The sequence below is a fragment of the Notamacropus eugenii genome, chromosome 1, assembly GCF_028372415.1.
Source record: "Notamacropus eugenii isolate mMacEug1 chromosome 1, mMacEug1.pri_v2, whole genome shotgun sequence".
NCBI lineage: Eukaryota > Metazoa > Chordata > Mammalia > Diprotodontia > Macropodidae > Notamacropus > Notamacropus eugenii.
This window is the reverse complement of record NC_092872.1, coordinates 634,353,070-634,368,909: the sequence shown is the minus strand read 5'-3', so window position 1 is coordinate 634,368,909 and position 15,840 is coordinate 634,353,070. Positions and strand designations below refer to the sequence as shown.

The window sequence follows — 15,840 nt, the reverse complement described above, 5'->3', positions numbered from 1 at the left end:
TTAGTTAGAATGTAATTAGATTACTTTGTTTAATTCTTTATACAGGACAAGCACAAAAGTTCCACCTGTGCGTCTTCCTTCAGCAGCTGTTTGTCCCAGTGTACACTTTATTAGCTCCTTTGTACCTATAGTATATCATCATTCATAGCCTCACTATATCAAAGGGATAGGAAAACACAGTCACTAGCATGTCTAGTCATCCAACTTGTCACGATATGAATGTTCTCAGGATTTGGGACCATACATTTTGCTGAATCATAGATTCCAGAGTAGGTCAATCTGATAGATAATACTCTTCAATGAGACACTAAATACTTGACACAAGCTGTGAATTCCATCAGATGGTGATTTTCATGTGGCACTTTTCTAGACCTTTAAATGTTCTCAGTTCCACACTTCCCAATATCAGCTACCGAGCAGGTCCTCACAAAATCCAAGGAGTAGGCAATCAACTTATTGTTCAGTCATTTTTCTGTCATGTATAACTCTTTGTGACCACATTTGAAGTTTTCTTGGCAAACATGCTGCAGTAGTTTGCCATTTCCTTCTCCAGCCATTTTATAGATGAGGAAACTAAGGCCAACAGGGTTAAGTGACTTGCCCAAGGTCACACAGCCAATAAGTGTCTAAGGTCAGATTTGAACTCGGGAAGGAGTCTCTCTGACTCTAGGCCTCATATTGTATCTCTGCCATCGAGCTGCTCAAGACAATAAATAGCAGTGAAAAAAACACTCATTAAGCACCTATTATGTGCCAGACACTATGTTAAGCACTGGCTCTACAAATCCTGGGGAGAGGGAAGGGAGACAATCCCTGCCCTTGAAGAGCTTTACAATCTCATGGAAGAAGATAATACAAAAAAAAGAAGCTGAAAAACTCAAAAAGGTGGGGGGAGGGGAAGAAAGAGAGAAGGCAAGGGGATAGTAGCAGAGTAGAGAAGTTAGGTAAGTCTCAAAGCAATGTAGCTAGGTAGGAATTGAGATGTCTGTGCTGAGTCCCTTCTTTAAATGGAGGTTTTAGAGTTCATGGCTCCATCCTGCAATCTAGAAGGCAGAGGGTAATGATGAGGTGTGAGTCCCTTTGGAATTTTATAGGATGAAGAGGTTTACCCAATGATCAGCTTCAGAGAAAAGTAGCTCCAGTTATATCACCAAAGGCAAGATTACTAGCAAAATGGACAACAGTGAAAATACCTGCAAGGATGTTCTAACAACCATGGATATTCTGAATGTAAATGTCAAAACGTGTATTGAATGATATCCACTGGACCTTGCTGACACTATATTCACACATATTAAAAAGCACTATAAGTTCAAGTAGTCAAATTACATATTGATGCATTGAATTTCTTCTAGGAAAATATTCCCCAAATTGTGTGTTACCTGCCCACTCCATCAAAACACCTGTTTACATTTAACCTTAAAGGCAAAGTTAAGGGCTGCATGGGGAAAGATGTGATGCTAATTGCTAAGTTATGCTTCCAGAAGAAAAATGCTCCCTTGTTCCTTCGGAATTCAGACTATCCAGTCCATTATTACTTTGTACTTTACAACTTGTTTACTTTCATGCTGCACTTGCTGTAACAGTCTAACTTACTCTTCGGGAGTCACTGTTGTTTTAAAGACAGTAACAGTGATGCCACCACCCAAGAATTCCTTGTCAAAGGAATGTTCAGTTATGGTTACAGTGTGGACAGGTGGAGATGGGAGGCAGAAAGCCAGGGCAAGAGGGCAGAGAGACAGGGAACACATTCCTACCTGCATAGCTCCTTGCTATAGCTCAGACTAATAGGTAAAGTTAGAATTTTTGATGCCAATTTACATTCAGAATATCCATGGTTATTAGAACATCCTTGCAGATGTTTTCACTGCTGTCCTAGTTTAGAGACTCCAATGAAAGACCATCCTGCTCCAAGTAATCCTTGCATATTTCATTCAGCATATCTATAGTTGTCAAAATATTCTTAAAGATGTGTTGAACTTGAAGTTCACATTTGGAGATTCTGAACAACTTTTTCTCTAAGCACTCCTGGGTCCAGAAAATTTTATGAACACCTGGACCAACTTGGAAACTCTGACAACCATCTATCAAGAGCAGCAGCAGGAACATGCTGTCTGGGAATCTATGCCAAAGAAACTCTTGGCTACTCTTGGAAATCATGGACTAGGGGATTTTCTCCCTTTTAGGATATATGCATATTACAAGGAAAGATAAACAAAAGTTAGATCTTTGCCATTATTCAATTCCTTTTTTAATTCTCTACTCCTTCTGTCAAGGAGAATGGACTTTCAACTGAAAAGGAAGAACAAATATGGCTGAGACAGAATTGAAGATCAGAGTAAGTAAAGAAATAGTAAGAAGACATACATTTGCTTTAAACTAATTCAAATATCCAGCCTGGACAAATTATATTCCTAATATTGATAGATTTGCACATATGAACTCTGAAAAAAACATGGAGAATGCGAGAAATGCCATAAGATTGGAGACTGGGTAAACGCTGCCCTGATTTTTTCAAATGGAAAAAAGTGAATACAGTGAGGATCACATCAATCCCTGGGGAAATTCTCCAAGATTATTAACCAGATGATTTTCAGAAAGGGAAATGATTATCTTTTGGAGTTAAACAATTGTATGCTTTCTTTCTGTCATCTGTTAAAAATATGGCATCTACCTCAGTCAGTTCTTTTTCTGTCTTATTCTTGCCTCACATGTGTCACAAGTTTCAATTTATTTTGGGCATAGTTTTTCCTAGCAATATTTATATGAATCTTTGCTACTAATTCTCTACACACAGTAGATCATAAAAATAAAAGGGGTGTTCAGAGGTAATTTAGTCCACCTCCCTCATTTCACAGATAAGAAAACCGAGATCCCAAAAGTTACGTGATACTTAGTTCAATGACATGTAAGTATTGGAAGCAGAATGTAAGAACAAAGATTTGAACCTCTGATTCAGTACTCTTTCCTCCTTGGTTTTCACTTTGTTCAATCGCTCCTCCCTATTCTGTACATAAAATCTGAGTTTGTCAGATCTCTTTAGATGACATATTTTTAAAAAGCCAGCCTTGGTTCACTAGAAAGTTGTCAAAGCAAACCTCTTTATTTGTTTGAATGAATGGAGATAGTTTTGAAATACAGGATCCAAACTTATAACGTGGCATCTTTGAAAGATAAAATATATAGATTTGCTTTAAAATTATTATGCATAATAATCATGTCCAAACATATTTTCCACACTTTAATTCAATTAAAGTTGATTTAATAAGTACCTAATATCTCACAGATAGTAAATGTTAACAAATATTTATGGAGGAGTTAGAATTTTATTATGACTGATCTCCACCTCAATCACTTTCATTGTTGTTTCATTCTTCCCTAATCTGACGGTATCTATTATTAAAGGCTATGTAGATTATATATTAATAAGATTTAGGGGATAAGGAGGGAAGTATTGCTGATATTGAGATTAAAACAATATATAAATATAAGACAAAGATAATCACAAAGGATTTTAATTATGACATAATTATCTCATATACATATCAAATCACAGATAATCAGACTTGAGCTGAGGCTGAGAGAAATACTGCTTACATTTGGATGTTCACTGTAATTTCATTTTTTTTTTACTAGATTATTAGTTTAGCATTAATTAGATCAGGGTGCTAGAGTATCACTTTCTCCACATCCTTATTATTGTCATTTACCAACCTTCATGTCATTGTTGCATGTTCTTTAGGAACTTCAGCACCTGATTCAACTAATTCAGAGTTGTTTTCTAAACTGCATCATCTTTGCAAGACTTCATTATTCATGGTGAAAACCCTGCATATACCTTTTTCACATTTTCTCTACCTCATCAATTCCAATTACCTCCTTCTTTACCCCATATCAGCCACCCACCAATAAGATCACATTTTAGATCTTGCAATCCGTCAAAACTATGCAATCTCCAAGATCTTAAAAATCCATAGTTCATACATCCATCTTTTCTCTTTCCCATTCACACTAAACCTGCACTTTTCTCAACCTTCTTATTCTTACAATGTAAATAACTCGTATTTGGATATTTTATAAAGAGCAACTGTCATATGTTTGAAGTATGTGAGAAAGCATTAGCTGTATAACAGAATGTTGTAACAAGAATAGTTAAGTATTATTACCATAAACCACCTACCAAGTAATGGAAGCATCACTGTTATTTTTGAAATGAGATTTCACTTAAAATTAGTGTTCCATTAGTCTCATTTTTCATTAGGGCATGGGCAAGACTCCACTCCTGACTCTACAGGCTTCTTCCACCATGCCACAGTAGACTTCTTATCCAGGAGGTTACTGTGACTCTTCCTCTTGAATGGTCTGATCCTCCAAAAACTATCATTTTAACTAAAGGGCACAGGCACAGGCTAGCCATGTCTTTGTTCCTCTTTAGCTCCACTTCTGACTCTCCAGACTTCTGTCTTCCCTACTCTCTACTCTACTTTCAGCTTCCTTTTATGTGCTGTCTTCCCCCACATTAGAATGGATGAGCTCCCTGAGAGCCAAGTTTATCTTTCTGTTTGCATTTGCCTGGTAGGTAGTAAATACTTAACAAATGCTTGTAGAGTGCTTAGTCTACTATGTTGGTTCTTCATCCAAGACACACCCACTAACCATGTGTATCCCCAAAGCTCTTTCTTGGGCCCTCTTCTCTTTTCACTCTATGTTCTCTCAGTGATTTTATCAACTCTGAGTTTAATTATCATCTCTGTGCAGAAGATTATGATATAGATAATGATATCCACCTCTAATCTCTCAGGCAGAGCTACAGTCATGCATCATAAACTGCTCCCTAGACATCACAAATTCTGTGGCCCATAAACATCTCAAAATAAACAAATCCAAACCAGAACTCACTATCATTCCTCATTAAAGTTCCTCTCTGCCAAACTTCCCTATTTCTATCAAAAAATTTGTCTTGACAAATTCTATCATTTGTCTAGTTACTCAAGCTTGCAACTTCACTGTTTTATTTAATTCTTCACTCTTAGTCACCCAACACTTATATAATCTGTTGCCAAATCTTATTGTTTCTAGTTTAGTAATATTTCTCGTATGTGTCCTCTTTCCACTTATTAGAACATCACCCCTACCAGACAGTAAATTCTTGAATAAAAGAATATTTGTTGAAATTTAAATGATTCTGGGACATTTGATCTTATAGGGGATTATTTTCTCTAGGTTATCCTGCTGCCAAGAGAATGGGAAGCCCAGCCACCTTTTGTAGACCCATAAAGAGACAGAGACAAGAAAACAGAGCTAGAAAGAGACACAGCCAGACAGAAAGAGACAGACAGAGAGGGAGACAGAGACAGTGACAGACACAGACAGACACCAGTCTGGACTTTGCTCCTATTTCATTAAGCCAAAGATGCAAGGTTTCTTTACTCTCACCCAAAGTTACCCAACCTATATAGCCAGAGCCTATGTTCACTGGGCCTTTTGGTACTGGAACTTAGTGACAGACTTAGGGACTGTTGGTTTGTTAGGTTTTTTGTTTGTTTGTTTGTTGACTAATGACTACAATGGTACTAATTGATTCTGTTAGCATTTATTGAGTACCAAGAGACAAAATTAACTAGCATAAAGAGCTCTGGATGTGAAATTAGAAGATATGGAGCTAAAACATTTCTCTACTATTTATTAGCTGTGTGACCTTAAGCAAGTAACTTAAAATCACAGAATCTCAGCTTTCTCACTTGCAAGATCAGTGGGTTTGAGAGATTATCTCTAACATCTCTCTGTCAGCTCTAAATACTATTATACTTAACCCTACCACATACTATGCGAGACAGAAGACATTACTCTTAACCTCAAAGACCTTCTAGCCTTGGTTGGAGACAAAGCTAATTTGCACAAAATATTTAATATATTTAATGTTTTAATAATAAAAATAATAATAAATACAAGATGGTATGGGACTCAGAGAAAAAATAAGTGGTAGTAAAGTATTGCACTAATGACTTAAGAAAAACACCACCCTAGTTCAGGCCTTCATTATCTCTTGCCTGGACTATTGCAATACCATTCTAATCTCAAATCTCAAGCCTCAAATCTCACCCCACTCCAATCCATCCTCCACTCAGACTTCTGTTCAATTAGTTTCAATGGCTCCCTATTCCTTCCAGATCAAATAAATTCCTTTGTTTTGACACTGAAAACTCTACACAACCTGGTCCCTTTCTATCCTTCCAATCACCACCTGATACCCTCTATGGTCCAGCTACACTGATGTACCTGCTGATAATCTCACAGGATGCTCCATCTCCTATCTCAGTGCCTTTTCATGGCTGTTCTCCATGCCTGGAATTCTCTACGCATTTACCTCTGCCTCTGGGATACTCCAGTCTCTTGACAACCCAACTCAAGCCCTACCTTCTGTAAGAGGTGTCTTCTGGCGGTTCTAATAGCTAAAGGCTTCCCTTCTCAAATTACCTTCTATCTAGACTTCATTAATCTTTTACCTATTTACACACTGTCTCCCCCATTAGAATGGGAGTTCTTCAGAGACAGAGATGATTTTTCTGCCTCTCTTTGTATGCCCAGTGCTTAACACAGTGCCTAGCATATAGTAAATATTTAATAAAAGCTTATTGACAGATGTGGCATACTAGAAAGAATGCTGAAGATATGGGTTTTAATCCTTATTTTTACACTTACTGGCCTTGTATCAGCAAGTTATTTCCCTGAATTTGTTTCTTCATGTGTAAAAGAGACAATGTGGTACAACAGAAAGAACATTATGTCAAGAATTAGAGGTCTTGAGTTCAAATCCCATCTCTGACATTTAATACCTCTGGGAATATCTTTGGGGATGTCAAATTGATTTATTTCCATTTCTGTATCCAAGGTTAGATAGACTGACCTCTAAGATTTTTTTCAAGCTCTACAGTGATGGTTTTATTGATGGTCTAGACTGATGGTTTTGTTTGTATATATTTATATAATTTCTCCTGGCAGAATGTAAGCTTAAGGTCAGGGAATATTTCATTTTTCACTTTATATCCCCAGTGACTAGCACATAATAATAAAAATATCTAACATTAAATAGTACCTACTGTGTGCTAGGCACTGCACTAAGTGTTCACTATTATCACTTTTGATAATTAACCTTGGAAGATAGTTTAATACTATTATTACTCCCCTTTTACAGCTGGGAAACTAAGACAAAGAGAGGTTAAGTGACGTGCAGGGTCACAGAGCTAGGAAGTGTCTGAGGGCAGATTTTAATTCAGGGCTTCTTAACTCTAGGCTCAGCAGTCTGTCCACTGCACCACCTAGCTGCTTAATAATAACAGACAATTAATAAAAACAGGAAAACAACTATGTAGAAATATGACATATATAGGATAAATTGGAGATACTTAAAAGAGTTAAGGGAATATTATTAAGAAAGAACTGGAAAGAGTTCTTATAGGAGATAGGATTTTAACAGGGACTTGAAGCCATGAGATGGAGATGAGGGAAAGAATACCAGGCATGGAGAACAGCCAGTGAAAATAAAAGAATCTGGAGATAGAATACCCTATGAGAGGAACAGCAAGTAAATGAGGATCACAGAGTATGTAGAGGGGAGTAAAGTATAAGAAAAAATGAAAAGGTAAGAAGGGGTGAGATTATGAAGAATTTTGACCCTAAGAAAGTGAACTTTATATCTGATGTTAAAGGTGATTGGGAACTACTGAAATTTATGGAACAGAAATTATCATGGAAAGTTCAATTTGACAGCAGAGGACATAATGTAGTAGGAAGAGATTTAATGCAGGGAAACCAACCACTAAGCTCTTAGAATAGTCTAGGTGTAAGGAGATGAGGGCCAATAAGAGGTGGTACCGTCACAAGAGAAAAGAGCAATGTTACAAATGTAGAACCTATAGGACTTGGCAACAGGTTAGATGAGGATGATGATGATAATGTGTGTGCACGCGCGTGCAGGTGAGTGGGAGAGAGAGAGAGAACAAGAGAGAGAACAAGCAAAGAGAATATGTATACAACAGGTGTTTTACGATACCTAGTTTGTGAGTCTCTTTTATTTAAATGTACATAATATCTTCTTACTCAGGTAAAACAATATGAACAGAAGTTGGCTTGCTGGCTTTTAATGGAAGAGAAAACTGGCCACTGACAATATTTTCTCCTTTCTCCTTTCTCTTCCCTACTCGGGGGAACTGAAAATATGTGTAGTTAATAACGAACTTACCCACAACCAGGCTGCCAATGCCCCAAAGTATGTCAAAAAGGAAAGAAGTCAAAACTAAAGTATTAACTGAATTGCTAAGCAATGTATGTTTATATTTCTAAAATTTTACCTTACTTATTAATATGTTTTACAGTAATCAGGAAAGTATAACAATTTTAGTTGAATACTTACTTCATCCATTTTCATACAAGTGCCAAAATCTGCTAATTTCAGATGTCCATTTTTATCCAAAAGCATGTTGTCAGGTTTCACATCTCTATGTATTAAACCCATGGAGTGTATTGCATCCAAAGCAAGAACAACTTCAGCTGTGTAAAACTTGGCCCATTTTTCAGGTACATCATAGTTACTCATAAGGTTTACAAGGTCTCCACCAGGCATGTATTCCATTACCATATAAAGATATCTATCATCTTGAAAGGCACAAAAGAGCTGGAAAAAAAAAAGGAGAGATACCACAATTACCTCTGAGAAAAACAAGCAGCTGGTTAAAAATATACACTGAAAAAATTAATTTCAATCTTCTATTTTAGATTTGGGTATATCTTATTTTGTCCTGTCTTTATATGGAAAAAAAAAACCCAACCGGTATAAAACAAAATTTCTGTATATGCCCTCCTATAAACTTACATTCAAAATAAACATAAATTAATAATTACCTTTTTTGGAGGAAAATAATGAACTTTTTTTTCCAACAGAAGCACTGTGGAAAACAGTGTGGATGTGAAAAGGCAGGCATAAAATGCACAGTCAGCATTCAATTAACATTTACTGTATAAATCTGCATGTATTCAGTTTTTAAAGAATGGTAGTAGCAAAAAATATTAAATAAAATACAAAAAAAAGGAGATTACAGCAATCTATCAATCTATCACAAGGATCATATACTATGACCAGACAGGATTTATATCAGGTTCAATATTAGCAAAACAATCAGCATAACTGACCACATCACATAAGAAACAATTGACCAGATCAATAACAAAACCAACAGAAATCATAAAATTATCTCAATAGAAGCAGAGAAATACAACACTCATTCCTATTAAAAAACACCAGAGAGCATAGGAATAAATGGGGCTTTCCTTAAAAAGAAAAGTAGTATTTATCTACAACTAAAACTAAGTATTATCTGAAATGGGGATATAAGCTAAAAGCCTTCCCAATAACATCAGAAGTGAAGCAAGGATGTCCATTATCACCACTATTACTCAATATTGTACTAGAAATGTTAGCTATAGCAATAAGAGAAAAAGAAACTGAAGGAATTGAAATAGGCAGTGAGAAAACAAATCTATCGCTCTTTGCAGATAATATGATGATATGATGGTATACTTAATCCTAGAGAATTCACGAAAAAAACCATTTAAATAATTAACAACTTTAGCAAAGCTGCAAGATATAAAATAAACCCACATAAATCATCCCAATATGTGTATATATTACCATAAAGTCCAATAGCAAGAAATAGAAAGAGAAATTGCATTTAAGATGATAACAACAGACAATATAAAATACATAGGAGTCTACATACCAAGACAAACCCAGGGACTTTATGAACACAATTACAAAATACTTTTCATACAAATAACATCACATCTAAGCAACTGAAAAAAATATCAATTTGTTCATAGGTAGCCTGAGCCAATATAATAAAAATAACAATTTTATCTAAATTATTTTACTTATTCAGTACCATACCAATTAAATACCAAAAACTTATTATTTATAGAGTTAGAAAAAAATCATAAAAAAATTCATTTGGAAGAACAAAAAGTCAAAAAATATCAAGGGAATTAATGAAAAACAAACATGAAGGAAGATGGCCTACCCAACAGATCTCAAACTGTATTATGAAGTGATCATCATTGAAACTTTCTGGTACTGAGAAATAGAGTGATGGATCAACAGACCAGGTTAGGTACATAAGACACAATAGTAGATAACCAGAGTAATCTAGTATTTGAAAAAATTCCTTATCATAGGGAAGTAATAAGTTTTTCTGATTTTGATGTGGGTAATATTCATAAGGGAAGACAGCTTTTCTTGGAAATACATTATTTCATACCTAAATATTTCTATAATAAAAGTATCCAAAATACTTTCTAAACCTTAAAGCACAATATAAATATTACTATTTGTACACAATGTTGTTACAATTGTAGTTATTTTTAAAAGTAATGAAAAAAAGAAATATTATGAAAGAAATAAAAACTCATGCTACATGCTTATAGCTTCCAACAGGGCTTTGCTCTTTATCGTCAGGATGTGTAACAGTCAAATGTTCGATAAAGTCAATTAGGAATGATTACCACCTAAGAGCAATTCCCCCTAAAAACTGAAGTGATAGTAAGGGTGTATGCCTGTAATAAATGCTTAATTTTCTTATTTTACCATGATGGCTAACTGACTTATTTGTGACCAAAAATGACAGTGCACTCAGTAGGTGGAAACTGCAGAGGTGTAGATTTAGGCTTGCAGTAAGGAAAAACTTTCTAAAAATCAGTGCTATCCAAAAGTGGATTGGGCTGCCCTGGGAGGTAATAAGTTAATCCCCAATAGTTAGAAGATTCACTTTCCCCACTCCCTCTCCTATCCCACCTATGTTGTTGTTGTTGTTGTTGTTTTTCCCCAATTAGAGGCTTATAGAACACCTTGGGTTACTATGGAGATCAAATGAAAAGTTATATGACAGTACTATGAATGCTATCAAGCTATACATCAAAGGAGGGGAAAGTTATAATTACTCAAATGTTTTTTTTTCAAATTTAGTACTTAATTTTTAACCAGTTACATGCAAAAACAATTTTTAACATTTGTTTTTAAAACTTCTTGAGTTCCAAAGCCTCTCCCTTCTTTCCTCCCCACCTCCCCCTCATTGAGAAGGCAAGCAATTCCATAAAGGTTATATATATATATATAGTCACGCAAAACACATCCATAATAGTCATGTGATGAAAGAAAACATAGACAAAAAGAAACTTCAAGAAAAATAAAGTTTATAAAAACAGTACGCTTCAATCTGTATTCAGACACCATTCAGTTATTTCTCTGGAGATGGATAGCATTCTTCATTCTAAGTCCTTCAAGTTTTCATGGATTGTTGTATTGCTGAGAAGCTAAGTTATTCACAGCTCATCATCTTAAAATATTCCTGTTACTTTGTACCTAGTACACTTCATTTTGCATCAACCCATGCAAGTCTTTACAAGTTTCTCTGAGAGCATCCTGCTCATCACTTCTTATAGTACAATAGTATTTCATCATAACTACATACCACAACTTGTTCAGACGTTCCCCAATTGATGTGCATTCCCTAAATTTCTAATTCTTTACCCTCAGAAAAGAACTGCTACAAATATTTTTTGTACATACAGGTTCTTTCCCTTTTTGTTTTTTATCTCTTTTGGGATACAGACCTAAGAGTGATACTGCTGTGTCAAAGGATATAGATATGGTTTTATAGCCTTTTGGACATAGTTCCAAATTACTGTATAGAATGGTTTAATCAATTCACAACTCTGACAAGACATTATGTTTCATTTTTCCTACATTCCCTCCAACATTTGTCATTTACCTTTTCTGTTATATTAGCTAATCTAACATGTATGGGGTAGTACCTCAAAATTGCTTTAATTTGCATTACTCTAATCAATAGTGAGTTAGAATATTTTCTCATATGGCTATAGATAGCTTTAATTACTTCATCTGAAAACTGATTATATCTTGTGATCATTTACCAATTGTGAAATGGCTCATTTTTATAAATTTGACAGTTCTCTATCTGTTAAAGAAATGAGGCCTTTATCAGCGTACCTTGCTTCAATTTTTTTCAGTTACTGCGGCTAAGAGTATTTCCCTCCATCCTATTCCCTCAGTCCCATATGTTCTATTCTCTCTCTTTCACACTGTCCCTCCTCCAAAGTGTTTTCCTTCTGACTACGTCTTCCCTCAATTGGCTCTCTCTTCTATCACCACCACTCATTTCTCTTATCCCCTTTCCCTCCTATTTCTATAACACATTCCTTGGGTATCTGATTTTCCAGTTACACATAAAAACAAATTTTAACAGTCATTTTTAAAACTTTTTTAAGTTCCACATTTTCTCCCATTCTCTATCCACACCCCCCCTCATTGAGAAAGCAAGCAATTTGATATAGGCTATATATGTGCAGTCATGTAAAACACTTCCATAATAATCATGTTGTAAAAGACTAACTATAACTCCTTCCATCCTATCCCACCCTCCCGTTTACTCTATTCTCTCTCTCCTTTCACGCTATTCCTTCTCAAAAGTGTTTGTTTCTAATTAACCCTCCCTTCTATCACTTCCCCTTCTCTTATCCTCTTCCCTCCTACTTTCCTGTAGAGTAAGATGGATTTTATACCCAGTTAGGCATTTATGTTATTCCCTCTTTAAGCTAATTCTGGTGACAGTAAGGTTCACTCATTCCCTTTCATATCCTACCCCCTTCCCCTCGACTGTAAAAGCTTATTCTTGCCTTTTTTGTGAGATAATTTACCCCATTAGAGCTCTCCCTTTCTCTTTCTCTCAATATATTCCCCTCTCTCACCCTTTAATTTTATTTTTTTGATATCAAGCCTTCATACTGTACTTACTTCATATATATATATGAATTACATATTATATATAATATATTATGATTTACAATTGTTATCTTTCTATGTAGGAATGTATACAGTTTAACTTTAATAAGTCCCTTATGATTTCTCTTTCCTGTTTACCATCTTAAACTTCTCTTGAATCTTGCATCTGAAAGTCAAATTTTCTATTTAGCTCTGGTCTTTCCTCAAGAATGCATGAAATTCCTCTATTTCATTAAAATTCCATTTTTTTCCCCTGAAGTATTATACTCAGTTTTGCTGGGTAGGTGATTCTTCGTTTTAATCTTAGCTCCTTTGACCTCTGGAATATCATATTCCAAGTCTTCCACTCCCTTCATGTAGAAGACACTAAATCTTGTGTTACCCTGATTGTGGTTCCACAATACTTGAATTGTTTCTTTCTGGATGCTTGCAATATTTTCTCCTTGACCTGGAAACTCTAGAATTTGGCTATAATATTCCTGGCAGTTTTCCTTTTGTGATCTCTTTCTGGAGATATTCTGTGGATTCTTTCAATTTTTATTTTACCTTCAGGTTCTAGAATAACAGGGCAGTTTTCCTTGATGTGTGTTTGTCCTTCGCTGCCGAAGAAGATCATGCTATCAGAGAAATAATGACATGACTTGCACTTGACTTTGCTTTGAGTGAGGGCTGTGCAGGTTACTAGCCTCACTTCTCTTCACAGCCATCTAAATCCAGTGACCAGATTTCCATCAGGATGACTGGAGATGACCCAGGATGAGGCAGTTGGGGTTAAGTGACTTGCCCAAGGTCACACAGCAAGTGAGTGTCAAGTGTCTGAGGTGAGATTTGAACTCAGGCCCTCCTGACTCCTGCACTGGTGCTCTATCCACTTCACCACCTAGCTGCCCAGTTTTCCTTGATAATTTCTTGAAAGATGATGTCTAGGCTCTTTTTTTGATCATGGCTTTTATATAGTCCAATAACTTTTAAATTCTCTCTCCTGGATCATTTTCCAGGTCAGTGTTTATTCCAATGAGATATTTCACATAGTCTTCTATTTTTTCATTCTTTTGGTTCTGTTTTATAATTTCTTGATTTCTCCTGAAGTCAATAGCTTCCATTTGCTCCATTCTAATTTTGAAGGAATTATTTTCTTCAGTGAGCTTTCAGACCTCCTTTTCCATTTGGTCAGTTCTGCTTCTGAAGGCATTCTTCTCCTCATTGGCTTTTTGGATCTCTTTTGCCATTTGGGTTAGTCTATTTTTTAAACTGTTATTTTCTTCAGTAGGTTTTTTGGCTCTCCTTTAGCAAGTTGCTGACTCATTTTGCATGATTTTCTTGCATCACTCTCATTTCTCTTCCCAATTTTCCCTCTACTTCTCTTACTTGATTTTCACAATCCTTTTTGAGCTCTTCCGTGGCCTGAGAGTCATTTATATTTTTCTTGAAGGCTTTGGATGTAGTAGGAGCTTTGACTTTAACGTCTTCTTCTGAGTGTATGTTTTGATCTTGTTACCAAAATAAGTTTCTATAGCCTGAGTTTTTTTCCATTGTTTGCCCATTTTCCCACCCTATTACCTGACTCTCTGCTTCCAGTGTGGAAGGCGTACTGTCCCAAGCTTCAGGAATTTTGTGCAGCTGTTTTCAGAGACACTTCTAGGGACTTGTAAGTGTTCAGTTCTTCCAAGGTGGCATGATATCAGGGAAAAGTTCCTAAAGAATGTGGCATGGGAACTGAACTTCAAGCGATGAATGAAAATTCAAAAAGTGAAGAAAGAGATGGAGGGCATTCCATTCAGATTGGGAAGGGCAGAAGAAAAGGCATATTTAATTGTTTCCATATGGTAGTCAGTCAGCAGTACTATGTTTTCCCAGAGTAAGCATTCAAAAAATGTTGAACTAAGAATGAATGACCAAAGGCATAAATTTATAATAATAGGCTAGGGTTAACAGAACAGTCTGTGACCAAAAAGCAGAAAAAAGTAACAAGTTGATCCATATAAATATAAAATATCCTTACAACACCCCCCACTTTTGCCAGCCACATTATATATGTATTTTCCTAAAATATTTTCATCATAATAGATGGTTCTGACTGTAAGAATTCCAATTCATTTGACCCAGAAATACCACTTCTAGGACTGCATCCCCAAGAGATCATAAAAATGGGAAAGAGTCCTACAAGTACAAAAATATTTATAGCAGCTGTCTTTGTGGTGGCCAAAAACTGGAAATCAAGGGGATGCCCATCAATTGGGGAATAGCTGAATAAATGGTGGTATGTGAATGTAATGGAATACTATTGTGCTATAAGAAATAATGAACAGGAAGACTTCAGAGAGGCCTCGAAAGACTTATATGAACTATTACTGAGTGAAAAGAGCAGAACCAGGAGAACTTTGTACACAGCAACAACCACAGTGTGTGAGGAATTTTTCTGGTAGATTAAGTACTTCATTGCAATGCAAGGACTTAAATAATTCCCAATGGTGTCTTAAGGCAAAACACCTTCCACTATGGAATTCGATTGCAGAATGAAGCAGGTCATTTTCTTTTGTATTATGTTTTGGTTTGTTTTATGATTTCTCCCATTCATTTTAATTCTTCTATGCAACATGACTAAGGTGAAAATGTATTTAATAGGAATGTATGTGTAGAACCTATATAAAACTATATACTGTCTCAGGGAGGGAGTGGGGAGGTAGGGAGAAAGGAGGTGAGGAAGGGGAAAAATCTAAGATACATGGAAGTGATTGTAGAACACTGAAAACAAAATAATAATTTTTTTTTTAAAAAGACACAAAGAAAAAAAAGAATTCAGATTCATAAGCTACAAAGAAAGGTTGATTCAGCAAGCATTAACTAAGTGACTACTATGTGACAGGCACCATGCTAACAGCTGAAATAAAGTTAGGAAAAAAAAAAGAGGAAAAGGCTTGGTAATGTTCCTTTATTTATTTTACTCAGTTTTGCAGTATATTTTTTATTCCTAAATTAGATTTCCTTGG

The 15,840-nt window shown here is 35.6% G+C and overlaps 1 protein-coding gene across 4 annotated transcripts in view; it reads right to left on the bottom strand.

Annotated features, from left to right (window-relative positions):
* ROCK2 (Rho associated coiled-coil containing protein kinase 2) overlaps positions 1–15,840 on the bottom strand; it is a 187,206-nt gene that overhangs the window by 70,532 nt on the left and 100,834 nt on the right. For all 4 annotated transcript variants that reach the window (XM_072635358.1, XM_072635359.1, XM_072635356.1 and 1 more), the window contains exon 5: positions 8,414–8,674. In XM_072635358.1, coding sequence (XP_072491459.1) covers positions 8,414–8,674 — 261 coding nt within the window. The remainder of the gene's footprint in view (positions 1–8,413; positions 8,675–15,840) is intronic.